The following is a 26,814-nucleotide window of genomic DNA, read 5'->3' as shown; positions in this document are numbered from 1 at the left end:
GTGGCTCAGGGAACTAGAGGCTGCCTAGAACGATACAGGCTGCAGAAGATACAGGCTGGCAGGGAGAGGCTTTGTTTTATATGTCAAGGGAGCAGGTGCTGCCATTTTATATTAGGCAATATGTTCAGTGCCCTCCAGTACAGCAAACCACAAGGAAGTTTACTGCATGTTTGAGTAGGAGGAGAGGTTTCATAGATTTGATCTGAAATTCTAAATGGACAAGGACTGCTGTTTTATAGACTGCTGAGTGTTGATAGACAGAGGCCAAGATGCCTTTCCTGTTTATCAGGGGAAGTGTGGACATCTGGATTGCTGCATCTGGCACCATCAGTGAAAGGGAAAAAAAGAAACTTTTTTTCATTCTCCCTTTAATCAACCCACCGTAAAGCCAATATTTCTGATTTGGTAACCGGTTCATATTTATAAAAAATCATTCCATCGAATACAGACTGAATGCATGAGGATGGGACTTCACAGGCAGTTAAATCCAACTTCTTTCTGCACTTACAAACTGTATAAAAAAAATTCTGCTTCACAGGCAAAGGCTCGGTCAGTGCAGTTTGCGTTAAAGCTGAAGGCAAATTTATGTTCTTGACAATCCACGATTATCCAAGTCCTTTACCTGCAAGACACAAATAATCTTTGCAGCTTTCTATAGTTCCACTAACACAGGGAACTACTATACTGTATTGATCCCAGCACATGTTTAGGGGAAATCATAAATTAGTACTGATTTGTCCACTTTGTACTGGCAACTCGACGTTCAAAGTTACATTCTTTTTACTCCTGTTCATAAATACTTTGCAGTCTGTAGCTCAATGCACTTCTAAACACCAAAAGGGCAAGTCATTTCACTTATACTGTTTCCCGACCTTTTCACAAGCTATCCAACTAAGCGAGGGGTGAAGCAACGGCTTCTAGGATCATTTCACTTGTCTAACGTTATATTCCACACACATGCTCCATTGGTTCCAATTCCTAGCTGAAGTAGCCACAGGATAATTTTAAATTTCAGTGTTTAAAGTTTAATAAAACGGTCAGCCCAAATTCTTTAGACTGCTGGCTGCATATTACTATCCAGATATAATCCACTTTCAAACACAGTGTAACAGAATACCACTTTGTACTTCTATAGTGCTTTGGTACCATGGTGATAGGAGCCATATGTGGATTTTGACAGCACTTGGTAACTAAGATAAGAACCTAAGAAAGACCCCTCTAGATCAGGCCAATGGTCCATCTAGCCCAGTATCCAGTCGCTGACGCCAAATGCTTCAGCATGATCCCATCCCCAGTTGTCCAGTCCCATTTCCTCTTAGCTGGAGGTTTAGGGACACCCAGAGCATGGCGCTGCATCCCTGACCATCTTGGCTAATAGCCACTGATGGACTTACTATCATCATCAACCCCATTTTACAGACAGAGAAATGGATGCAGAGAGGTGAACAGACTTGTCCAAGAGCAAATCTGTGGCAGAAGTGGGAATAAAACCCACTTCTACTTACTCCTAGTCTTGTGCCCTGCTCACTGGACCCATGCTGCCTTTGAGTATTTTAATGGAAAGGGCAAAAACGGTATTTGCTGTTTTAGGGAAGGTATGATGTGATCACATATAACGACCAAACAAATGGCACCAGTACAGGGGAACTGAAGACCTGTGCCACACTCTGCATTCATTATTTGTTTACTTTAGTATAGCAGAAATAAGATCTGTGATCTAATCTATGCAGCTTCACCTTCATGGCCATCTGGTGGCCGACCCCTCCCAATTCCGCTGCAGCACAGCTGACAAAATACATCCTCTCTGACACCCGTTTGGGCATGCAAGGAATGTTCAAGAATCCTAATCAAAATGGGGCATTTCCTGTATAACAATATAGAAAGTGCCAACTAAAGAAACAAAGAGCCCCAAAGGAAAGTTTAAAGCTTAACTCCTTTCTAAATTTAGCAGTCCAATTACTATGGCATTCCTGGCAGCTTCCCAGGACTTGTAGCTCATATCAGTAGCCTAAACTTGCCTAGAAAGCTGAACTCCATCCTTTGTTTAAAAGAAAAAAAAAATTCCCAAAGTCTCACTTCCAAAAAGGCTGTCAGACAGGGTCATATCCCAGCACAGGCAAACCCCAGATACCCAGACTGGTCCCAGTTTTCCCCTGCTCCCCTGTAGAGGGATGATAGCACCCGCTGCCTGCTTACTTTGTATATTCGGACTAGCCAGTGCTCTGTGGTATATGCCTCCTCCAGCACATCGAGTTCAAAGTCTTTGTTTCCAATCTCAGCGTTTCTCACTCTGTCATAACCTGGGGGGCGCTCTAGAAAGAAGGGATGGGGAAAAATGACCAACAGCTTCAGAGTCCACATTTCTGGCAGAAATAATACAGGTCCTTCCAACCCAAATGAAAATCCTTTCCCAAGACCTCTCAAAACCCAGTGGGCAGACAATGCATTCAAAACATGGAGCAGGCCAGGCTCGTCTTTTCCCAGATGACTCCATTCTGAATGTACAGCATACTGAGAGTTCCAAAGTGCCCCCTATTTAAAGTCTGTGCCCCCTATTTAAAGTTGGATTTTCATCTCTTTATGTTCTAAAGGGCTGCAGTACAAGCCTCCTCGGGCAAGCCAGAGCAGGGACACAAGGTAAGTGGGAGGTGTTATTTTTTGCATTCCTTTCCAAACGCATCCTTAACTTTTTGGTGTCAGGTATCAAGATGTTCTCATGAAAAGGCAGTCATGTGCCAACATCAGCACGGCAGGCTTGGAGCTGCCAATGCCTTCAAAGAAAGCCCAGAGCCTGGCAATGCATTTTATATTCCAAAATAGAACTTTGCACTGGTGTGCGGCGCTGGAATGACAGCCCTGCCAATAGAAGCCCTCTTTCCTCACCCTCAGGAGGTGGGGCAACACCCTCTCCATTTACAGAGTAGACAGAAAAAGGAAGGACTTGCTCAAGTTCACACAGCAAGTTAGCGTCAGAGTTGGGAACAGAACCTCAGTATCTGGGTACCCATGTTCCCTGCTCTAACACCTAGATAGTATTCCTGATGCTCTCCTGCAATACCAACATAAGGACCATTACTACATACTGGCTTCTGTGTAGACCTGCCCGAAGCGATAGTAGCACATCTTGTACATAAGGCAGTTGAGCAACACAGGGGAACCTTCCCTATCCACACGGAACTCTCCTGTTGGTGTGTAGTAATCGTGCTCCTTTATGTGCTTCCCGGTGTCTGTGCTTCCACCAATTCGCACCATCCACAGAAACTTGTTTATATCTAAAGGAGGTAGGAGAGAGAGGTCAAAGTATTTCACGCATCACGTGTACTTCAAGCAAGCAGTCAAAGCAGCTAAGCATGGCACTCAGTAGGGTCACCTTTCAGACTTCAGGCCTCCACCTGTGACCCATGTGAAGGACCACACACAGGGCATGTGGTTATTGAGACAACTGCCCATCTGGAGGCACAAAGCTGAAAGGCAGGTGCCCTCAATCCCTACATTCAGAAATGTCAGTAGCAGCTGGACCTCCTGGAAGCTGAAACTGTATCAGTGGATCTGAGTGAAGAAAGCTGAAGGTAGATACAGCTACTTTGAACTCTATAATCTCCCCTAATCATACAGGCTAGGGCCTTAGTGAGCAAATAAGTAAAAGGTGCCATCTAAGTTCTTCTCAAGTGTAAACATGAACTCATTAAACTTCAATACCCACCGGGAGGTAGGGAATTATTTCCAGTTTACTGACAGGGAAATGAAGGCAGAGAGTGTAAGTGACTTTGCCCAGGAACACATACTCCACCTGCTACCCAAACTGCATCCTTCCCTCAAACATGCACACCACATCAGTGATCATGAGGCACTTAATCACTACCTCTGTAGTAAGTCTCATGGTAACGTAAATTCTGTGTGAAATTGCTGCATAATGCACTATTGTAAGTTCCAGAGGGTACTTACAATTGAATTGTAGGATTGTTCTTGTTCCTGGCAGAGAACTGGTTTTGTGTTTCTCTAATAGCCAGCCCGAAGACTCAGAAGATACGATTAGCAAGCCCTCTAGACACCCTTTGATCACACAGTTCTGTACAAACAAATCCAGGCTTTCACCAGCCTTCCGGCCTTGCCACGCACCTGCTCACCCCTACACTGATTACACTGATTATCCAGTCCAGAAGCCCAGCAGAACCTCCAGCCTACCTGTCCATTCTAGTTTGTGTGTTGGGATTAATTTACATTAGAATAAAAGAAAAATATCAGTAACAAACCCTTCCAATTTAAGAGTAACCAGGGGCCAGGTCTGTCCTTCCCCTTTTCTTTGTGCAGAGTATACTCAGCACTGCAGTAGCTCCAGCCAGCTCTTCAGTGGTCACACGGTGCAGCAGCTGCTACTGTGCATTGTGCAGGCAGGAGATGGGAGCATCACAGCACAGAAATAAGGGTTATTCATGCAAGAAGGGAGTGTGGGCAATTGAGCTAGAGGGATGAGTTAGCATGCAGGAGTTTGCACAGCAGAGCTGTAAGCAAAGGGTTTCAGAGTGACATATGTTACCATCTGAGGAATATCCAGTGAGGCCTCCAAATATTACCAGCACATAACTGACATCCAGCTCCCTCATAATCTCATAGGCCTTCTCTTCGGTGGATGCCATTGCCTTGGAGAAAAACAAAGCCAGAGTCAAGCAATAGCCATGAAATGCACAGTAACCCCATCACATGGGAGTACAAGCTGCATCATGGAATTGTCTCCATCATTAAATAAGAGCATGGGTCACTCAAATGAGAGCGAGTTTATGCACTGAAGGTCCCAAGAAGAATTAATCTTCATCCATGGAGGTTTTTCTGGTACACTAAGAAGAGAGGTCTTGCATTCAAGGAGTCACTGCACCTACCTGACCAACACGGGAGATGTGTGTGTTATTCCAGGTGTTGTTGTCTACAAGAATCGTCCGATTTGCCATGGCTGTTATCTGATACCCATAGTCCCACCAGGACATGACCTTTGCATCCTGCATTCAAATACAAAAGAACCAATTAGTCACCTGCTTTCAACCAACATCCAGAAAGGGCGCGGTCCTATTCCCACTACAACACACTTCAGTCCCAGGCCTGAGTGATCTGCCCTGAGAAGCTTAAACATTTGTGTCAGGTTCCCAGAGCCTTTGGCTCTAGGGTCACTTAGGAATAAACATTATAGGACACTACAGAGTTCACTGAAGTTCAACTAGTTTTTGATGGAAAAAAGTTGGGCAGCCACAGAGCCACCTATACCAAAGGTTCAGAGACAAAGCAAGGGGGGGTGGGAAAGGCGTTAAAAGCTTGCTCAAACAGCTGAGCTCTGCAGAAAACTGGGCCACCTCTGCAAATAAAGACATCTGGAAAAGAACCATCTGCTATCTCATTTCCCAGCTACAAAATACACAGAGGGGAAGTCTGCAACAGGGAATTCATTGAAAGCTGCCGAGAAAGGCTTGGTTAAAATGGAGAAGAGGCTCAAAGATGCTGTGCCTGCCAATAGGCCCTGCAACCATTTCAACATACAGATCACCTCTAGTTCAGTATGTATCCAGAGGGACCCCCACCTTGCCATTTTGTCTCTTCCTTTGAGTCTGAAATCTGTGGCCAAAGGCATATCTACACAGCCAAACTGACCATGTCAGTGGACAGCATTCTTGCTCACAGACTGAACCAAGGTGTATTACAACCACGTTAGAGTGTGTTACACCTGTGCAAAGACCCAGACTATAACGCTAGAATGTGGAGTTGTGATGCAGTTTGTTCTAGACTCCATAGGCAGGATCAAACTGCCTTATGCTGCAACCATCTAAAACGGTTGATTTGCATGACTAGATAGGTCCAACACAGGAACTGCTCCATTCATTAGTCACTAACATGTTACCTTCTGGAGACTGACCGTCTTGCAATACAACCAATTGCTCCAGAGACCAAGGTAATTTCTGAACCTATGTTACATGTGACAGAACTACCCACAGCACTGGACAGTTTTAAATTTAAAATGACACATTGGGTCTCAGGAGGCCAAGACAGAGACATGCAGTAGAATCTCAGACTTAAGAACACCACAATTATGAATTGACTGGTCAACCACATACCCCAGGTGGAACCAAAAACACGCAATCAGGCAGCAGTAGAGAGGGCGGGGGGGGGGAAGCAAATATAATACAGTACTGTGTTAAACAAACTACTAAAAACATCAAGGGCAAGTTTAAAAAAAAAGATTTGACAACGTAAGGAAACTGTTTCTGTGCTTGTTTCATTTACGTTAAGATGGTTAAAAGCAGCATTTTTCTTCTGCACAGTAAAGTGTCGAAGCTGTATTAAGTCAATGCTCTGCTGTAAACTTTTGAAAGAACCACCATGACGTTTTGTTCAGAGTTACGGATAACCTCCATTCCCAAGGAGTTCAGAACTCTGAGGTTCATCCTCACAGGCAATCCCTCTGCAGAGGTGAGCTGTACTCCCCAATGCCAGTTCAAAGGGACATAATGGTAAAGTTAGTTAGAGCAACGACTGACCTACACTTTCATAACCTCCCACAAACGAAACAAATGTGTCAAAGCTGTCTGCTTCCCACAAGTCTAGGCCAGCAGCCCAGCGCTCGTGAACAGTAGAGTAACTCTACAGAAAACAAACCAGCTGATGTGCAACAGACAGCATGGCAAAGAACCTTCACTTCCCCAAGAACTTAATGTAAAAGCAAGTCATTCTGCAAGTGATGGAGGGTATTCCATCAGGGTCCTTCCTGTACAGATACACTCTAAAAGCAGCTAACTTACATTTCCCCAGTTTTCCATTAGCGTGGGATGCCGTCGTGCTGCATATTAGTACCTTGTAAATAGGGCCTTGTGGCCCCTGCCAGGAAGCTTGGGACCTAGGGATGGGTTAAAAATGTAACACCATGCGTACCCTCCGTGTAATAATATTCACTCATGTAGTGCCTTTCATACCAGGCTATCAGAGCCCTTTACAAACAACAATTAGTTAGGCCTCTTCACTGTCCTAGAAGGGAGCTATGCAACTATTATCTCCATTTTACGGATGGAATAGTTAAGGCACATATTGGATAAGTGACCTCCCACTGTCACATGCCATAGGGAATTAGAACCCGGGGTCCAGACTCCCAGTTGTGCACTGTGGACAGGTACAGCAGTAGAGAAAATAAACATAAAACCCTGCTCATCAGAAACAGATTTAATTCCGTTTGCAGTTTTGATTTAGCGCATTTAAATAATAAACCTGATCAGTGCCTCCTCTTTGAGCCTTACTAGGAATAAATCTAATTTAGCCAAATAGTCTGGCATTTTAGCCCAAATTGTTGCCATTGTCTCCCCTGTGACAGAAGGTGCAATAGGCCTATAAGATGTCAGGATTCAAGTCTCCCTGCCCAACCGGAAACCAAGCCCTAAGATCACTTTGTTTGTGCAGAGCTCCTGCGGCAGTTTACCTCTGGCGTATTGTGACGCAGCCAGTAATACGCCTCTCTGAAGTCATCAAAGATGATCCTACTGCCATCTCCCCCACGAGCAGATAACACTATGGAGGGGGAGGAGTAGGCCTCGCTGGTTACCCAAGTCGAATGAAAAGTGTAGGTGATCAAGAAGAAAGCCATGACCAGGATCATGCCACTGGCAACCTAGGGAAGCAACAGACAGTATCAAAAGCACGTCAGAAGGTTCACGCATTTTGAAAGAGAACTCAACCTCATATCACAGAGCTGTGCTCAACCCAAGTGCAGGGATCACAAGCGCTGATTGGTGTATCCTTAGACAAGAGATTCTCCCACTGATCCTCTCTGCACTACTCAAGAGGAGGGCTACAGACCATCCCCATGTCACTCCCCGACAATTTCCTCCCCCCACCTTCTTTATTTACATTGTTTGGGGCACTTCCCCCAGATCAGTCCCCACATGGCTTCCCCTTGAAGCCTGGATTATAATCATGCACAAAAACCTACTTCGTTTTTAATAGGGTAGGTAGAGTCCTGTTGCTTTTTGGTTTTCTTGTCTGGTCGGCTGATATCCAGGTTCTTCATGTAAGTGGAGAGCACCTGAGAAACCCCAATGCCGGACAGAATGCACATAACTGGGGCCAGAACCAGCATGAGACGCACCTGTTGAAGACAGCAGGACACAAAACGATGAGCTCCTAGCAAAGTGCACAGTGAGTACAGAAATGAAATACAGACTGTAGGTGCATATAACTCCTCCCCACCGATGCAGTACAGGCAAACAGCTTTACAGTACAGGCAAACAGCCATTCTATACTCCACAATAACCATCCCAGCCTGGGACATAAGACTGTTTTCTGGTGGGCAGTCATTATGGTGAACACACTGGTGTTACCCCCTGATCTAGTTCCATGAGGTCTTTGGATTTCTCTGCGATGGCCACCAGCCATGTGCAGGAGGGATCTTAATTTAACATCACTTCTAGAACCTCTAATAGTGTTGTACTGTAACCAAGAATTAACGGATGCTTCCATGCACAGAGGTCAACTCTCACCTGGGGCACAATGTGCTACAGCAAAATCCTAAACTACTAGCTCACAATCAGCCACTCAGCTTTAATAATGAAACCCAGAGCCTACCACCAGGGGAGCTCGATGGGCTTTACAACTCAGCTGTGTAAAACTAGAAAGAACATTCACTAACCCCTTCCAAAAATCTATTCACCCACAGCGATGGTAATAGAGAGACTAATATTTCATTGCCACTTCAAAAATCTCACAAGGCTGCATTCCTTAACAAAACCTCACAACCATGTGTGATTGAAAAACAGAAAAATGTCATGACTTTTTCAACCACCTCTGTGGGTAAGTGGTTGTCAGCCCCGTTTGACAATTGAGAAAGTTCAGACACAGGGAGGAGAAATTACTCTAAGGCCACTAGTGAGTCAATAGCAGACTGACTAGGAGCCATCCTAGTTCTCCACTTTACCCATTTCCTCTTTCTACCCATTTTTTCTTTCCCAGGACAGTCAATCCCGTGACTTTGCACATTCAATCCTCAGCACGCGGCAACTCTCACCATGACTGCAGAGAAATACATGCTGGTCACGCCGTACATGATGATAAAAATGCGGGCGTCCGACAGATTACTGAAACAGTAATACAGACCAACTGTAAGAGAGGGAGAGAGACAGGTCAGTAGCCAGCTTGGCAATTTCCTTCCAGCATTGCATTAAACAAATGCCGGACCAAAGCAGAATGTTATGAATCACTTGATTTTAGAATGCATCACCTGATGCCAACAATGAAATCAGCTACATGCAGCATTAGGCTGTCCAAGGGGAATGCAAGGCTACAATGCATTAACACCAGGGATGGGGCAGTGCTGGTCAGGTACTGTAAGGCTGTCTTGCGATGAATTAGTCTGTCAGTATGGGGATGAGGGTTAGAAGACTGAGCAAATGCTGGGCTTATTGTGCATAACAAGGAGACCCATGAGCATGTGGTGTACTACAGCATTAAGACACAATGAGCAGGACATGTTATTGGCACAGTAATGAATGCTTCTGCTGATTTAGTGGGTTTTTGTGTATGAAGCATACTAGGCTGTAGTATCCTCACTAACGAATGCTCTGCAGACTGCACTGGCTTCTTATTCATATCTGGGTGTAATTCAAAATATTAGCACCAATTAACCCCAAATGCTCAAGTCTAAAGACTGAGGGCAAAGGCCCCTGGGGTAACCTCAGCAGTGACAACAGTTCATGGTGGGGATAGGCCGTTTCTCCAGTGGTAATAATACCCAGAGCCTATTGTGTCTATAGCTTTCCATCCATAGATCTCAAAGTATTTAACAAGGCAGTTAAGCATTATCATCCCATTTTACATAGAATGGAATGACTTGCTCAGGGTCACACAATAGCAGAGATGGCAACAGAACCCAGAAGTCCTAACTCCCATTCCCGTGTTCTGTCTGCTAGACAATGCTCTTTCTTGGCAGTTGGGACCCAAGCCACAGAGGCCAGGCCATAGGGTCAACAATCTGAAATGTTTCCAGAAGTAAAAGTGCAGGTTTCAGAGTGGATGTACTAAGAACCACAATGCTAAGTCGGGGGCAGCTCCATGGTGCACTAGCTAAAGCTTTTAAATGGCTCTAAAATATAGTCCTAACCAGGTGTACATTGCAATAAACCTACTGATCTTCTGCAGGACAAGGTTTTTAGCTTTTGGTATAAAAAACTCCTCCATTCTAGGGCTTTTGCCCAACTGGTGTGGGCAGGGTCCTGTCATTAGAATTTCTGCAGCAACTTTTTTCTTCATCTGAAGATGATTGGTTTGAGAGCATATTCCATAAATAAATGCACTGAACTCACCTGGGAACATGAAAACAAGAAGCTGCAGGTCAAAGTAATAGGAGGACCAAGTGGTGGGCTGGTGCTCAGAGACTGAAGCAATGATGGGAATGTTATTCTTTGCATAGGAAGGATCCAGCAGAGAGTAGAAACGGCCAGTCCAAGGCGAGATTTTCCCTGGCAGAGAGGAGAGAAATCCACATTTATGTACTGGAGTCACGAGTCAGTTTACACCAAAAAGTACTTCTACAGAGGAGGATACATAGAGCTGTAATTTTATCTCACAAATATTGATCACATGCAACACTATTAATATATTGAATGTATTACTCCTCAATTGCTAGGTTTTAAAATAGCTGTAAAGTGCAGCCCTCCTCTGAAAGGCACTCTCAGCATGGAGCTCCACCATGCCCTTTTTAATAGTCTCTCCTTGACTCCACATCAGATCTGTTCAGATTCCAAGCTCAGCAAACTCAGTGTGGGATCCGAGAGTCCTTTCTAACTCTATCACCAACCACACAGACTCTACCACTGGAGATTAGTTAACTGTTCTGTTGATGATGCATGAACCAGAATACAGTCCAGCTCCAGGAGTTGTGCTAGCTCTGCTGGGCTAACAAAAATACTAAACATGCTTTTAGTGAATAACGTAAGATGACGACGACTCTGAACATACACACAGGGGATCAGGTTTGAGGAAGAAGGAGCTATTTCTACATTTCAGAGTAGAGCTACACTTTGCATGCAGAATTTGGTATAAAAGCTAGTAGAATTTTTCAGCCAAGATAAGGGTTCTTTCCTGTTTCATTAAAGGAATGAATTGAAATTAACCATTAGGCCACTTTTCAAAGCAATACCAGGGAAGTGAAGCAGAAAATTCATGTGTTCCGTCACTACCACGAGCCCAGCCTTTATCACATATCTTAATCTACCTGTCAGCATCAGCACGGCTCCTATCGTGAGAAGAACAAATCCAACCAGGGAGATCACGCTTCTGAAGAGAATTTCAAATTGCTGGGGGTTCAGCTTGCTGCGCAGGTAATCCACAAAGGCATGGATCTGACACAGGCCAAAGACCCCTAAGGCAGCCATGTGCTCAGATGACAGGACAGGCTGTGAGGAGAAAGAACGGGATCAGATGCGGAGGAGAACGACAACAGAGACATTTCAACGTGCTCTCCAGCAACTTTCTCACTGAGTCACATGAAGCCTTCCCCTCTCTGCAGAGGGTGCCAGGAGGAGTCACTTTTTTACACAAATTAAAGCTCTGAGGAAGCCACACGGAAAATTAAATCCAGAAGCCACGAGAGCCCTGATCATACCAATCCCTTTTTCCATATACTCTCTCCCCAGGAATTTGTTAAAACAAAGAAGCAGACCTGAACTGATACCGTAATATTTAGCATATGGCAGTGGCTCAGATAAAGTCTCCTGTAACATTTTACAGAAGCTGTAAAGCAGCATTCTCCCCATTTCACAGAGCTGGAAACAGAGGCATAGCGAGATTAAATGACTTGCCCAAGGCCCCAGAAAGTCAGTATGGCAGAGCTGGAAGCAGAATCCATCCCCCACTGGACAACCCCACTTTCCATAATTAGTACTAGGACTAGTATAACCCGTAATAAGAAACAATTACCTTAATCACAATGTAATTGAGCAAGTCCATGAAGACCAAGTGGTTTTAAGAACAGGCAAACCCAAGTGATTTGGAACTTATAGCTATTTTATAATAATGGATTTTATAACAACTTAAAATATCCAAAACACAGCAGGTCAGGGTATTTGCTAGCACTGATAACAGTCTGCAGCCCTGTGAGGAACTGTGCAAAGAGCTTTACCAAAGTTCATGAAGCCCTGCACACTTCTGGGAGGAAATTCAGTCTTATCTCTCTGTTACAGATGAACTGAGAGACAGAGAGGTAAAGCATCTCCCCTAAGGTTACACAGTAAGTTAGTGGCAAAGCCAGGAACAAAACTCAAACATCAACCTGTAGTTCCCCTGCTCTAACCGGTAGACCATACATACTCCATCTCATTGTTTCATTTGCTTCACTTACCTGGAAGCCAACAAAGGAAATCTGCATAGACAAGATGGTTCCTAAGCAGTACACTGTGCAGTAGGCTACATAGATCCTGTGGGAGAAGCGTCCTGTCAGCATCAGCACAAGGACATGCAGGGGGATCAGATTAATCAGAAACACGTAGCCACCCCACGAGGACACCTGGGTAAGAAGAGAAAAGAACAATTCTATGCTCAGAACGAGTTGCACTGTGGGGATGGAAAAGAGGTTAATATTCTACAGGCCATCTCTCATTCTCTTACTCCTTTTCACAGGGAGACAACTGGGCCCAGAGTACTACAATGCGGAAAAGCCATTCTCCCTTTTATAAAAATCGTGGCTAATGCGACCGGGACAGTAACTGCAGAGTGGACGAAAGACGGCACACTCAGGGAAGCAACAAACATGCAGCAGATCAAATACCATCAATATTTAAGTAAAATATATTAAGGAAGACAATCTAAGCTGAGCTGTGCATCTTTCACTACAGGGCATCCAAACTCTATCCAACACAGGACCATGCTTGCCAACTTCACAGAAATGCGTGGTATGCTCATAGTTTGTGTAAGACAGACTACAGCTACCCACATAGGATAACTGGTCCAATCTTACAACATACCCACAAAGTATCATGGGCTTTTGCTCAAAAAAAGGATCATTTTCACTCAGGAGTGATCTGATTCTTAAGCAAACTAATACTTTCAAAATTCCCTTTAAAAGGAAACAAATTCCCATCAAAACCCAAGTGAAAACTGGAATTTCTCATAATAGCCGATGCCACACATGTGGGACTCATGATCACACCCCAGTGGTTTTCAAACAGTTACCAATTCAAAACGTGCTTCAGAATGAACATTGTCCATATATAGCAGCCTTCTTGTGATGGCTTCAAACAATGCAGAGTTAACGCCCCTCTTTGGCTTTTCTAACACTTAGTTCACTGTTTTTCTCAGCAGGTTTGGGCAAACATTACTGTTGTTTGTACATTTAGCACATCCCACTAGAGGGAAGAGAACATGTAAGGGTCATGGTGCTGCCCCAATTCCACACATCTTTCCTTTTAAACAAGTGACTCCTCTTTAAACATCTGCCTTTTCTCTGCTAGTTTAAATGAGCTCTCCAGCACTGACCTGACAGGAAAATGTACTCAAAGAAGGAGAAATCCAATTATTTTTGTAGTCACATGGAAAAATTTCAGGATGGCTCATCTCAGATCATGCATTATCTGCTGTATTATGAATATAGTCTTAGGTTATGCTTACCCATACTCTCCAATGCTACCACTATGCACAAACAATATGGCATGCAACACTGAGAATCATTAGCAGTTAATCTGATACAGTATTCATAAAAGCTGAATGGAGCATTGCTTGCTCCAATCAAAAAAGCCACAAAGAGAAAGCGACAGAAGATAGCATCTGAGAATATACAGCGTCCACTGGGTCTTAATGACAGCATCCAGACAGGCTTAGATCACTGGACAAAATGAAACCCACTACACAGGAAACAGGAGGAGTGAAAGCTTTTCCCCTCACTTCTTTTCAACAGATCAGGATGAATGTTCCATGGGAGGGGGAAAAACATGTCCTACTGGCTTTGAAATCAAATTCTAGTTTTTTACACTTCAGATAAATTTTCTTTACACTGGAGTTGCTAACAGAGTCTCTCTGCTGGGCTGCTCTGGAGTCCTGGGACACCAGACAGCATGCTAGGCAGCTCTGCTTACTATTTGCTTTGACTGTGTCTACACTAGGAAAAGAGGTGAAGGCCAACACAGGTTAAAATCCTAGTGTAGGCAAGGCAAGTTGTAGTTTTAACATGTCAGTCTGTCAGCGGAAACCCTAGGCTTTACTCTGATCAGCTAATGTGTTAAAAAGACACCTTTTCTCCTAGTGAGGACAAGGCCTTTGACACCTGGACACTGCAACAGCACCCCCTATAATAAAAAGATTCAATGGTTAATAAAGCTCAATCAGCAGGGAATCAATTCAAGGGCTCTCAACCATAGGCCCCATTAGCAATCTGGTGGGAACTAGGCAGACACATGTAACTGGCATAAAATGATACAAAATGCAGCCATCCTCAATTTCAATACCCAGGCGCGCCGCAGGGAGGATACACCCTGCATATAGGAATCACCAAGGAACATAGGATGGAAGACTACATGCTGAAACAGAGACAAAGACAGCTGCAGGACACATTTGACACCCAGGCTGTATTTTGGTTACTTCTGGTCAACTCCCACATCTGAAGTGGTCACTGGATTGTTGGAGATTCCTCAATATTATGAGCAGAAACAGATACTTACCATATAGAAGTAGGCAAGGGCACACATGGCTGCCCAGTAGATGGAGCCAGTCTTCACTGCTTTGATCCACATGTAGTAAGTTAGCAACATACAGAATATTGCAATACCTGAGCAAAATAATGTACAGAAATCAGCCTGGAAAGCCTATGGACACAAAAACAAACATCTGCCCTGAAGGGCCCAGGACAACCTCACCATGGCAAAAAGGACAAGCCCTTTAATTCAATGGGGATTAGGTGCCCAACTTGCTTAAGCGCTTTTGTAAATCTCACTAGACAACATCTGCATCTAAAAACCTTGGTAAACCTGACCCTAGGTCCACCCTGTTGTCCAAGGAGACAAGTTTTCCTCGCGGTAGTAATAGCCATTGCATCACTGGCAATGTGATCTCCTATGAAAGTTATGCCCTATGTCAAAATGTCCTTCCCTCAAAGTTCAGAAATGTGACCAGGGCACACCACATGCAGTCCAGCTCCTGACAACCCCCACTGGTTTGGGAACCTCATGTGCAGTGGCAGCGCCTACCTAGATTTCGACATATTACAAGCTGGGTGCACCCTTCACAGAGGGAACGCCAGAAATCCTTATCCCAAGGAGTAGAGGCCTACAAAATTACTGGCTGCTACAGGGACAACTTAACATGTCACTGCATATGTTGCCTTGGGACCCTGGAAGAAACATCTACCCGACGAAGTGGGTATTCACCCACGAAAGCTCATGCTCCAAAACTTCTGTTAGTCTATAAGGTGCCACAGGACTCTTTGCTGCTTTTACAGATCCAGACTAACACGGCTACCCCTCTGATACTTTACCCCATATGTGAATTTAAATGTAAATAAATTACAATTTAAAGTGCTGTTAAAGGTTTTTAAAAGGTAAAAACAGTCCCTTCTGACTCTACACATTTGCTTCTGGTGCCTCTCCAAGTCACATCTGCTAACTTTACTGACAAGATGATTCTTGGCAACCCCAGCAGTACCAATACAGCTACAGAAGAGCAAGCTGGATTCTATTCTGTTTTAGCTAAACAAGAGCAAACTTGTCTCCATCTCAGTTGCAGAATTGTTGTTCCTGGCAGTGAGGTAAGGGGAAGAAGAAACACAGCAAGAGTAGTAGAGTTTATGGAGCTGGTAGAATCACTTGGTGACTTGAAATGGATGATATTCTTATTAGAGTATAATTAGCATGCTCATTTCTGTACAAAAGAGACGATGCTTTCTGTCCTGAGAGGTCAGCTGCCTCAACCGGATGGGCAAAACATGCTGGATGGGCAGGAGAAAAGCCACATCTCAATGCAGTGAAGATTTTGTCTGGTGAATCTTTATTGATTAGGAACGACCCGGTTGTGTGTCTCTGGGAGCAAATACAGGAGGAATCTCACTAAGCTATTTTTACAGTCAGTTTTCAGCACATAGTGGTTCTTTAGGGGTTACCTTCGGTCTCTACAGAACCCCATTTTGGAGTCCAACTGATCTCACCTTCGTTGTCATAGGAGCCAGCCACAGAACGAGAGATGTAACCAGGCACCACGGCAATCATGGCAGCAGCTAGGAGACCTGCCCCTGCATCCTAGGAACCACATATGGTCAAAGGGAAAGAGATTCAACTTCAGTCTTTAGAGAGATTTACAAACAAGCATGGCTGTCAAAAGCAAACTAATCCAAGGCAGAGTTCCTGCTTAGTGACTGGGTAAAATAATCACTTCTCCCAGCCCCAGGGGCCCTAGAGAAGATTCGCCATACCCGTCTCCCTTTGAGACCTGTGTCAGAGCCTGCCTTCAGCTGAGGAGAGCTGGAGGAGGATCCCCTTTGGGGCCCATAAGAGGGGTTCTTGTCTGTTAGAGGGGGATCAGTACAGAGACTGAAACACAGACCAGAGAGTCAAACCTGATTACTGCATGTACCACCCTGGCAGAAGGAATTCACAGAGCTGCATATAAACAGGATCCCGAAACTACCCTCAGTACAGCTACAAAATGCTGACAGTAAGGTTGAAACTCCCAGTTGGGCTGGCTGGCATGGGGAACACAAACATCTGAGACTGAATGAGGAAGGATGTTTGGGAAGTGGAAGAGATGGGCAGTAGCCCAAGCTCCAATGCCAAGGTCACCCTCTCCAGCTCAAACACCTTTTTAAAAGCCAGCGGGCAGAAGTAAGCAAACATGAATGACTTTGCACTATCACTGTGCAAAGCAGCTCTGGGGGGGGAATAAAAACCAGGCTCTTGGGACCGAACTGCATTGCTCGTGCAGGTGAACATGACAGGGCGGTGGCTCTGGACACACACTGCTGTGCAATTACAAGCCTTGCAGGTCATTCGAAAGGCATCTCCGGGCAGCAGACAATTTTAAAGGGCACAAAATAACCTGTGGCCCAGATGCCTCAAACAAGTAGAGATCTTGACTCAACTCAGAAATCTGCCTTTGGGTCAAGCTGAGGCAATACATTTAAGTCCCAACCCCTCCTACTCCCATTCTCCCTATAATATTTAACATAACAAGGAGCAAGGAAACAGGATGCAAGCTGGAAACCTAAGCTAGCTATTGCCATTTACCAAGTCCCAGGCACAGTGGGAGTTGTAGCACTCACAGAGCAACACATGAGACACAGGCCCTAAACGTGACGGAATGGGAGAGCTGCTATTTCTTCCTAGTCTATAAGACCCCAACATGGTTGCGATCCTGCTGGCCTCCCCATCAAAGCCAGTCAGGGCCAAGCACTCAGAGGTCAGTGCAAAATGAAATAGCGCATGGAAAAGATCCCATTGGGTAGGAGTCAATAAAAAGCCCAGTCAAGAATATACAGGCCTCACAAATAGTTTGGGGGATTTTCATGGCCAGATGAATAAACTGAACTACCTGATGAATCTGGCTCTCGAACAGCAAATAATCAATAGACAACAAAGTAACAGAAGTATTAAGGACCATAATCTCAGCTCTCCCCGCAATTCTCAGTGCTTCTGCTCTGTCATACGGGTACAACAGACAGCAAATCTCATGCCCCCTGCTGAAAGCTACAAAACTCAGCAGCTATGCACAGATCTACTCTTTACCTTGAGTTCTTTGGTGAGGTGATAAGTTACTATGGTGGTGAAGGAAGAGAAGAGGGGAGCCAGGAATACACAAACATTTCGGATGTCAATGGTAATGTGGAAGAAGTGCAGAACATGATAAATCGCTGCTGATGTGATCATCAAACCTGAGTGACAGACACAAACTTGTTAGCAAGGGGTCATTGATTCACCAGCAATACATGAGCTATACTTCATTTAGCACAGAAGGCAACTGAGATGCTGTTTTAAGATGAGAAAGGGATAATTTAGCTGTGGTAAAGAGAGCTTAGAGGGACACTATCAAATTAAAGCATTTAAACTAATTCCTTACGTACATTATGAACATCTAGGTACTTATAGTGCCCTTAACACTGTATTATCTGAAGGTCTCAGGGACCCCCAAACCTTCCTAAAATTAGGGGTTTGGTGGGGAGAGGATATAAAACAGGGGATGTCTGGCCAGTGCCTCTGATCCAAGAGGATATTGGTCAGATTTAAAGAGACAGCCATCAAAATACTCCAGACCCTTTAAAAAGACATCTGGCATCTGTCTTAACTGGGCTCTGAGCATGGGATGAAGTGCAGACTTCCTCCCCCAGCTGGCCTTGAGTAAACCAGACAGCAGCTTTGAACTATGTTCTACCTTTGGAGAACCTGCAGCAATGTGCAACCCTGCAGGACAAAACTGGACTACATTTAAGTGGAGTCTGTTATCTCAGGGCTGTATTAGAATTATGAAGGCCCAGATCATGTGTGAGCTCAGAGAATTCCACCTCTGTATTAATCAGGTACCACAGTGCAAATACAATCAACAGTATAATTCACGCCAGCCAACTACTGTCCAAAACCCAAACCAAGAGAAGAGGGTGTGGGGGAAAAGGAAAGACACAGGCATGTGCAGCTCCACTCACATTATCTTAGGGCAGGTCTACACTAAGGGCGGGGGTCGAACTAGGGTATGCAAGTTCAGCTACGTGAATAGCGTAGCTGAACTCGAAGTACCCTAGTTCGAACTACTTACCCGTCCAGACACCGCGGGATCGAAGTCCGCGGCTCCAAGGTCGACTCCGCCACCGCCGTTTGCAGTGGTGGAGTACCGGAGTCGACCGGAGCGCGCGGGGAGTTCGAACTATCGCGTCTAGATTAGACGCGATAGTTCGAACTCCGAGAAGTCAAACTCACCGCGTCGACCCGGCAGGTAAGTGTAGACTAGCCCTTAGATGAAGAATCCCTAAGTCCCAGCAAGGATTATTTGAACTACCACAATCAGATGCTAGCCCAGGGCTATCATATTACTAGTCAATTTGTTTATCCAAAATTACTTCTTAGGTACCATTTCAGCTATGCAACCAGTAAGAACAAGTCTAATGTTTCATGACACTGATGTAAAGTGAGAGAGAGAAATCAAGTTTGATTGCCCTGCCACAAAAATCTCTGAGCTAGGGAACAGGAGAGGGAAGATTAAGGGATAAATCTCTTGAACCAAGATAAGGGCTTGGAATCTGCACCATCTGAACTTCTTGTACTTTAAAGTGCGGTTTAGTGAAAAAGAAACACCCTGGCTTTACCTGGGTAAATGGTTCCACCAATGATCCTCCCCAAGGGGTACCAGGCTCTGTCGTCAAACCAGTTGTGGAATTTATAGAAGCCCTCCTCTGCCAGGAAGCGGGTCGTGCGGTAGTTAAAATACCTGCAATATCATGAGATGTTGAGTGTGTCTGCAGCATGGACATGGGAAATGCTGTTTACTGCTCCTCAGGTTCCAATCTCAGCCTTTAACTAATCAATGCACGAGAAAGTGTCACCACTTATGACACGTGTGTGCCAGCCCAAGTGCTCAGCAGTATACAGTCTTGAAATAAAATCCTGAGGGGATTCATGTGCAAAAGCACAGAGTATTAGATACAAGGAGCTCTGGACATTTCTTTACTATGCATTCTGAGTTTTAGCAGGTATCAATGTGATCAGCTGCATCACTCTCCAGATGTAGATATTTATGACTAAAGATACCGAATACAAAGCTACAACAGTTGGCAATATATTTTCTGAAGAGAGAAAGAATGCAGCTCAGATCTTTGCATATCTGGGCTGTCTAACATTTTGCAAGATAGCTGTATTGTGTTTTTACTGGGACAGCCTCAGTAAAAGCAGGGCCAGAAGAGACCGCTTGCAGAGCCAATCTGATCCCCCATCCTCCCAGCAAGCATGTCACAAAACTGTTCAATACTTTATTCCAGCTTCACTAAACCACCCTGCACCTCTGTAGCGAAGGTGCCCTATCCACCTCCCCTTGGGCATCTTGGGTACTTCTACTGGTTTCAAAGGTGACCGCAAATTCCAGTAGATTAATCAATAAGAGCTCAAACCTGCAAGGGGCACTCAGAGCTTTGCTACCTAAGTGTATTTTATTGTACTTTTACTTTTGGGGGGGTCCTGCATTGATCCCCACCAGGTCCAGAGGGCAGCCACTGGCAGCAACATAATGATACCAAAGCTACCAGGGAACCTGTTCAAGTCAACTCCATCTAAGTCAGCTCCACACTCCAGCAAGAATCACCGGCAACAGGGGGAGTGCCAGCTTTTGGGGGAGGGGAATCTAAAGGCCTGTGATGAAAGATATGTTTTCAATCCCCCATCTTTAGCGCAGAGCAATTTGCTCAGCACCCTCATGCATGAAGAGTAATGTGACCCTGACAAACACAGCACCATCTCTGCATTCTCACAAGGAAAAAGACTGACTGGAGCCCACAAGACACAAGGAGGATACTTACGGGTCAAATTCATGGATGACACTTTCAAATCTTAACACAGAGAAGAGTCTAGTGGAGAAAGCTGCAATACACAGGCAGAAGGGAGAGTCAATGAACAGCATTCACACAGCAAGGGAAACTAGATTTAGCTCAATATCTTTGTTAGATGAAAGCTTAAAACTTGTGAAAAGTGGCGTCATCAGAGAAGGTGCGTTTGGCCTGATATCCAGGACTGGCTCAAACTGACCCCTTGAGGGAGTTGGGAAGGGGAGATGTTATTTTCAATGTTTTAAAAAGAATGGAAAGATTTTTTTAAAGCTATTTTAAAAGTAGCTGAGTTCCGTTACCCTAAGAAATGCAGAACATGGAGCTGAGCTAGCAACATTCTGGAAGTTGCCTTTTGAGGATGTTCATAGTTGAATTATCAAGGCTCAGACTTACATAGCACAGCTGCCATCGACAGGATGAGAAGCTTGAGCAGCGTGTCCTGTTTTTCATAGGACAGGCGGAGAAACCCTAACTTGGTCATTTTCACATCAAAGGCTGTGATGGATGACGCTTGAACACCTGAAAGGGAACAGGATAGAAGGGATGAGCCAAGAGCAAGGCAGCCCGCAGCCCAAGAGCAGCATTTTGGATTCCAGTTACAAAGCTTATTCAGAAGCTCTCTAAATAAGGAATTAACAGCTCAATATTCCCATGCCACAAAGCTCTCCATTTCTGCCCCAAAAGGCAATCTCCCCTCCTGTCTTTCTGACCATGTCACCCCCTCTGGATACTTTCACTGGCTTTCAGTCTCTTGTGGAATCCGATTCAAATTTCTCACTAATTTCAGCCCTGCTTAGATCTCAGTCCCTCTCCCCTTACTTTGCCATTCTTCACTTCCTTTCACTTTTAGCTTCATGCCTTCTACTATACTCCCCCTAGGGCTGGGACACTCTCCCTGCCCTCACCTGCCAGATATCCTTTTCCCCCTTCAAATTCATCTTTAAACACAGCTCTTCAAGCAATCCCTCCTCACCAATAACCGCCTCACCTGATCAGTTGTCCTCAGTCTTGTCTTGTGTTTGTCTTGCGTTAGACTGTAAGTTCTTTGGGGCAGAGGATGTGTCTGTTTCTCTGTGTGTAAAGTGCCATGTAAATGTAAACTTATATAAGCAATTAGCAGTAAGTAATACTTCAAAAAGTAACACTTCAAAAGCATTCCCTGGCCTAAAACCCTCCCTTCATCTTTTAATGTGACCTGCAAAGGCCAAAGAAATCCCAAACAAAACAGGACACAGAGTTTGTGCTCTTTTTTACTCCCATTTGATACACGAAGAAAGCCTGACAGGATCTCCTCCCCTCCACCCCCCGATTTGTTTACACTAGAAATTCAGGACTTTTCTCCTGTGGACCAGGATAGGATAGGGTAGTAAAACTGCACCAGTTTGATTTTAAATTGATTCAATCTGGTTGAACCAGTGAAACTTCTTTTCTAATCCTGACAAGCCCAGAGGCGCTATAAACACAAAACCAATAGGACTGATATCAGACAAGAGGGAAGTGAAACTTGATTAAAAAAGAGACGGGATTTTAATTCAGAATACATAAGACTCTTTGATTTTGTTGACAACTCTTTAACAAATACAGTTGGGAAATAAGTTCTGTTTGTTATTGATTTAGAGTCTCTAACACGTCAAGGACAAAGAAAGCTCCATGTCCATATGTCTGAGACACCCAATGAGCCTTTAAATTAAGCCAGAGAGACCAGACTTGACAATCTTAGGATTTGTCAAATAAAATAAAGATACATTCAGAAACACTTCCACATCTACTTTGCCTATCAGAAAAGTTACATACTTGCCCAAAAATATTATCCAAGACCGTATCACTGATGCTACATTTTTAATAGTTTCCCAATTTCAGGGGACACAGAAAGACCATTGTTATTCTACTCAAAGGTAACAGAATGCAAATGCCCATGGCGTGTTAGGGCAAGAGAATCTGGCACTGGCTTTGGAGACTTTCTAGATAACAGATAATCCAGCTCTGAGCTTGGCAGCAGCCCCAGGAACTTCAGGGTAACAAAGGATATGGTGCTGGAGTTGCTGCCGACAGATTTACTCTGTGTGTCACTATCTGGAATCCAGACAGTCAGTCTGCCTTATAGGTCGCTCTACTAAGTCTAGGGAACATTGTCCAGCCATGGTTTTGCCATCAGGATGGGGCAACCTGCAGTTCCTGTACAGTAACTGCCCTCAGTAAGAGGAATAAGCAAAAGGGAACAACTGTGGAACTGATACCACCAAGACCACCCAGACATCTGGAACCAAGACAACACATCCTCTCCTTCCTCTCCGATTGAACAGTGCATCATTACAGGCAACTGTTCCCTCTCCTGCAGTCCCCAAAGACTCAATCTTCTGCCCCACATTATTCAACAGCTCTATGATGCCTTTGCGGGGAGCTAAAGAGCTAACACAGGTGGAAGTGCCAACCAAACACAGATGATGCCCAGCTTTGCATCTTCTTTACGTTTAATGTACACAGCACTATCTCCCAGCTCTCTCAATGTCCAGTCAAAATCAGCATCTGGATGAAGAGCATCTCCCTAGAGCTGAACTCAGGCAAAATGAAGGTGATGCTTATAGGATGTGGGAAAGTCCTTCAAGGAATTTGGCTCCTCTACAACTCCCCCTACTAATGAGGGCAGGTCAGTCAGTAACCTTGGGGTCCGTTTTAAAATCCTCCATGGCACTGGCTACCCAAATGATCATGATGTAAAAAAAGTGCCCACTTCCATCTATGACTGGCCAGGTGATTGTACTTCTATCAGATACAGAGCTCCTTGTGGTGATCAATATAATAAATGTCATTCATGGCCTTGGGGGTTTGATTATTGCAACTCATATTGAGGAAATTATTGCAATTCATATTCCCCTGAAAAAGCTTCAGATGGTACAAAATACAGCAGCCCATCAGCTTAGCATCCTAAGTCACTCATCAGAGGTCTCCACACTCTGCACTTCTCACCACTGAACAGTTCAGTTCAAAGTCTCTAGCTCAATAGCCCTCCCTGGAACCGGCCCTTGGTACCCCCGGCCCTTGAGCATGACCTCTCACAATAGCTACCTGTCACTGGGACTATGCAACTATCATACTGCAGGGGAAGGCTCCTGAGTGCACGAGACAGAAATTTCATGAGAGCTGACCCTAGACCAGAAGTTCTCAAACTGTGGTCCATGGACCACAAGCTCCATTCAGGTGGTCTGCAGATAGTTCCCTCTAAGATGAGTGCCTGGGTGGCCACACACAAGAGAATGAAGGCCACCCATCTAATTAGTAGAGCTGCGCAGACATGGCTCCACTAATTAGGTGCCTGGACCCTGGAGAAGACACACATGTAAGGTGAGATGATGGCTTTGGAAGGGGACAGTGGGTTGAGAAGAGAGGGTGGGGAGAACTTGGGATGTGCAGGGCTGTGGCAGCCAGAGAAAGAGGCGATGTTGCCCGGCTCCAGGACTGTGGAAAGACGGCCCTCCTTCCCAGCTCCAGCTCGGGGGGCTGCTGCAGCAGGGGAGAGAGGGCACATCCATTGCATTAGAAAGCTAAGACTACTGATATTAAAATACGAGTGGTGTGCTTTTACTTGCAGAACAGAAAACATTAAGATTTTTTTAATATAGCACTTTAATCCAAAGTGCTTTACAATAGTTAGCTAACAGTACAAGCAACATTTGGAAAGATCATTAAGTGCTCCGCCAAGACCCTCAGCAATTTTCAAGTGGGCGGCAAAAAAAAAAAGAAGGTTTGAGAACCACTGCCCTAGACTACGGAACTGGCTGCCACAAAAGATACGTGGCCTCGGCGTGTTCAGCGCTACACCCATACTCAGCTGTTCCACTTGGCTGCTATCCCTCGGCCATTCCCACGCACCCTCCCCCGTTATTGGTTCTAGCGTGGCAGGCGTGCGGAGGAGCCCCGGCAATGGACCGGGATCCCCTCGTGCTCGGCGCTGTACAAACCGAAGCAAGCCCGGCCCCAGAGCGCCCCTGGCCCGACGCTCAGAGCGGGAGACAAGCGGCGGGTACAGGCGGACCAAGGAGGCACCCGCGGGGGTCAGCCCGGCGGGCAGCGGTCCCGGAGCGCCCATGGGCGCCGAGGCCTGGTGGCCAAGGCGGGAGCGAGGCGGGTGTGTGCGGGGGGGGCGGGGGGGGGCAGGACTCGGCGCAGGGGAGATGCCGGACGGAGGGAGTGGGAACAAGCCGGCCCCTCCCCCAGCCCCCCCGCCCCGCTGTCACCCCCCCCCCCGGCTGCCCCCCCTCGCAGCCCGACAACGCGCGCGCTCGTGCCCCGCAGGCCGGCCCGGGCCCTCAGCCCCTCACCTGGGCGCTGCTCTCCGCCCCGCTCCCTCAGCCATCCAGCCGCTGCGCGCACCCACCCCTGCCTGCCGCCCCCCCCCTCGCTCCTGGGAACACCCCATTGGCACACACCGCTGTCCCTCACCGCGCCGCGGGGATGGGACCCGCTACGCCTGAGCTGACTGGATACCGTGCCTGTCACTCAGTCCGAGGGCCGGGACCGACGCTCTAGGACTGACTTGTGGCTGGTGGAAAGGTGAGAGGAGGGGCGGGGTCTGGAGAGTGGGGCAGTTTGGTTGAGGCGCGAGCAGTGACGTGTCGGTCCAGACTAGAGACGCCCGGAAGGGGCCGGCGGGCAGGGTGTCACGTGACCGGATTCGGCCGTGGTGTTGGCCGGGTGGGGCCTGCTGGTGGCGGCGGTTCCCTAGGACAACTTCCGGTGTCAGGGCCTGAGCCACGTGGTCCATCCCGCGAGAGCTCCCGCAGCGTGGGCAGGGCTGGGCCGGCCCGGCCTGGCCTGGGAGCGCTGTGCGGGGCGGGCCTGGCCCCTGGGCTCACCCCACCCCCACCCCCGTCCCAACTTTCTGATGGCACAAAACTTAAACCCCCTAACCCTGCCCCTGCTCTCCCCCACCCTCACGCATTTTCCCCAGGGTGGGGCCAGGGATGAGGGGGCTCCAGGCTGGGGTAGGGTGTTGGGGGGGGCAGGCTGTGGTGGGCTCTGGGAGGGAATTTAGGTGTGGGGGACGCAGGCTGGGGTGCAGGGGGTGTGAATGAGGGCTCCAGCTGGGGGTGCAGCCAGGGATGAGGGGTTTGGGGTGCAGGAGGGAGCTGTGGGCTGGGACAGGGTTTGGGTGTGGGAGAGAACTCTAGGCTACAGCAGGGGCTTGGGGTGCAGGAGGGGGTATGGGGTGCTGCTAGCACTTAACACAGCTCCCAGGAAGTGGCCTGCAGCTCCTAGGCACATGGATGGCCAGGGAGGCTCTGCGTGCTGCCCTTATGCCTGCAGGCACCGTCCCCTCCCCCCAGCAGGGCCGGCTCCAGCCTTTTTGCCACCCCAAGCAGCGAAGCGAGGTGGGGGGAGGGAGCTGTAATTGGCAGCAGTTCGATGGCTGCTCTACCATGCCACTTTATTCTTTGGTGGTGGGTCCTTCCCTCCCAGAGGGACTGAGGGACCCGCTGCCCCTCCCCATTGGCTGCCCCAAGCACCTGCTTCCTGTGCTGGTGCCTGGAGCCGGCCCTACCCCACAGCTCCCATTGGCTGCGGTTCCCAAGCAATAGGAGCTGCTGAGCCTCCCTGGCCACCCATGTGGCCGCTTCCGGGAGCCACCTAGTGCAGGCAGGGAGCCTGCCTTAGCCCTGGCCCCTCAGTGCTGCCGACTAGACTTTTAATGGCCCGGTTGGCAGTGCCGACTGGAGTCACAAGGGTCCCTTTTCAACTGAGCATTCTGGTCGAAAACCGGATGCCTGGCAACCCTAACCCAGAACCACCTCCCTGGGACTGTTCTGCTAGGCCTGTGTGGGGCTGGCATCAGCACCTGGGCTCACTCCCCCCAGGGGGCTGTCTTGCTGTGTCCATACAGGCAAGGCATCTGTACACGAGTCTAGCATACCCCTAGCAGGGCTATTCTGCTGTGATTGTAAAGGCAAAAATCACCCCTGAACCAGATAGGTACATGAGTACAAAATCTGTGTGTAGCCCAAACCTGAGGGTTCCATGCCACGACCCCCAGCTTCGTGCTTGCTGAACTCTTCCCTGTAACATCGAGGCACAGTCCTTAAGGTATTTCATGGGGGCTCTGGCTCTCCACCCCTCCCAGGGTAAAAGCTCTCCATGGTTTTCTTGGGTTTAGGTGGTTGGTTTCTTTCTGGATTTATGTGGATTTGGGGGAAGAAGGGGGATTCGTTCCTCTAGCTTCAGGTTTCCTGCTGCAGAGGGAGCTGGACCCAGCTGCGTATGCCAGGGTTTGTGCATAAGCACAAAATCTTTTTTTCCAA

At 46.7% G+C, this 26,814-nt stretch overlaps 1 protein-coding gene across 1 annotated transcript; it reads right to left on the bottom strand.

The window, feature by feature from the left end:
- Positions 1-339: 339 nt before the first annotated feature.
- On the bottom strand, positions 340-24,908 carry STT3A (STT3 oligosaccharyltransferase complex catalytic subunit A). The gene is made up of 19 exons (XM_044997194.1): positions 24,841-24,908; positions 21,510-21,592; positions 20,915-21,040; positions 20,495-20,555; positions 19,292-19,413; positions 17,724-17,869; positions 16,151-16,241; positions 14,673-14,779; positions 12,362-12,526; positions 11,237-11,417; positions 10,326-10,481; positions 9,032-9,123; positions 7,961-8,116; positions 7,451-7,639; positions 4,878-4,994; positions 4,538-4,640; positions 3,084-3,272; positions 2,197-2,312; positions 340-622 (listed from the first exon to the last, which is right to left on the bottom strand). Exons 3-19 carry the CDS (start codon positions 21,000-21,002, stop codon positions 584-586), a joined length of 2,118 nt encoding a protein of 705 aa, XP_044853129.1. The 5' UTR covers positions 21,003-21,040; positions 21,510-21,592; positions 24,841-24,908; the 3' UTR covers positions 340-583.
- Positions 24,909-26,814: the final 1,906 nt, after the last annotated feature.

This window comes from Mauremys mutica, chromosome 22 (genome assembly GCF_020497125.1).
Source record: "Mauremys mutica isolate MM-2020 ecotype Southern chromosome 22, ASM2049712v1, whole genome shotgun sequence".
NCBI classification, from domain to species: domain Eukaryota; kingdom Metazoa; phylum Chordata; order Testudines; family Geoemydidae; genus Mauremys; species Mauremys mutica.
This window is presented reverse-complemented; position numbering and strand designations above follow the sequence as displayed.

Bases quoted from the DNA above. Each gene is read 5' to 3' on its own strand.
- STT3A (XM_044997194.1), bottom strand. From the start codon at position 21,002: ATGACCAAGTTAGGGTTTCTCCGCCTGTCCTATGAAAAACAGGACACG. The intron at 20,556-20,914 runs GTAAGTCTGAGC...TGTGTATTGCAG, and splicing joins GTCGATGGCAGCTGTGCTAT to CTTTCTCCACTAGACTCTTC. The intron at 10,482-11,236 runs GTAGATTAAGAT...CCTCTCTGCCAG, and splicing joins AGCCGTGCTGATGCTGACAG to GGAAAATCTCGCCTTGGACT.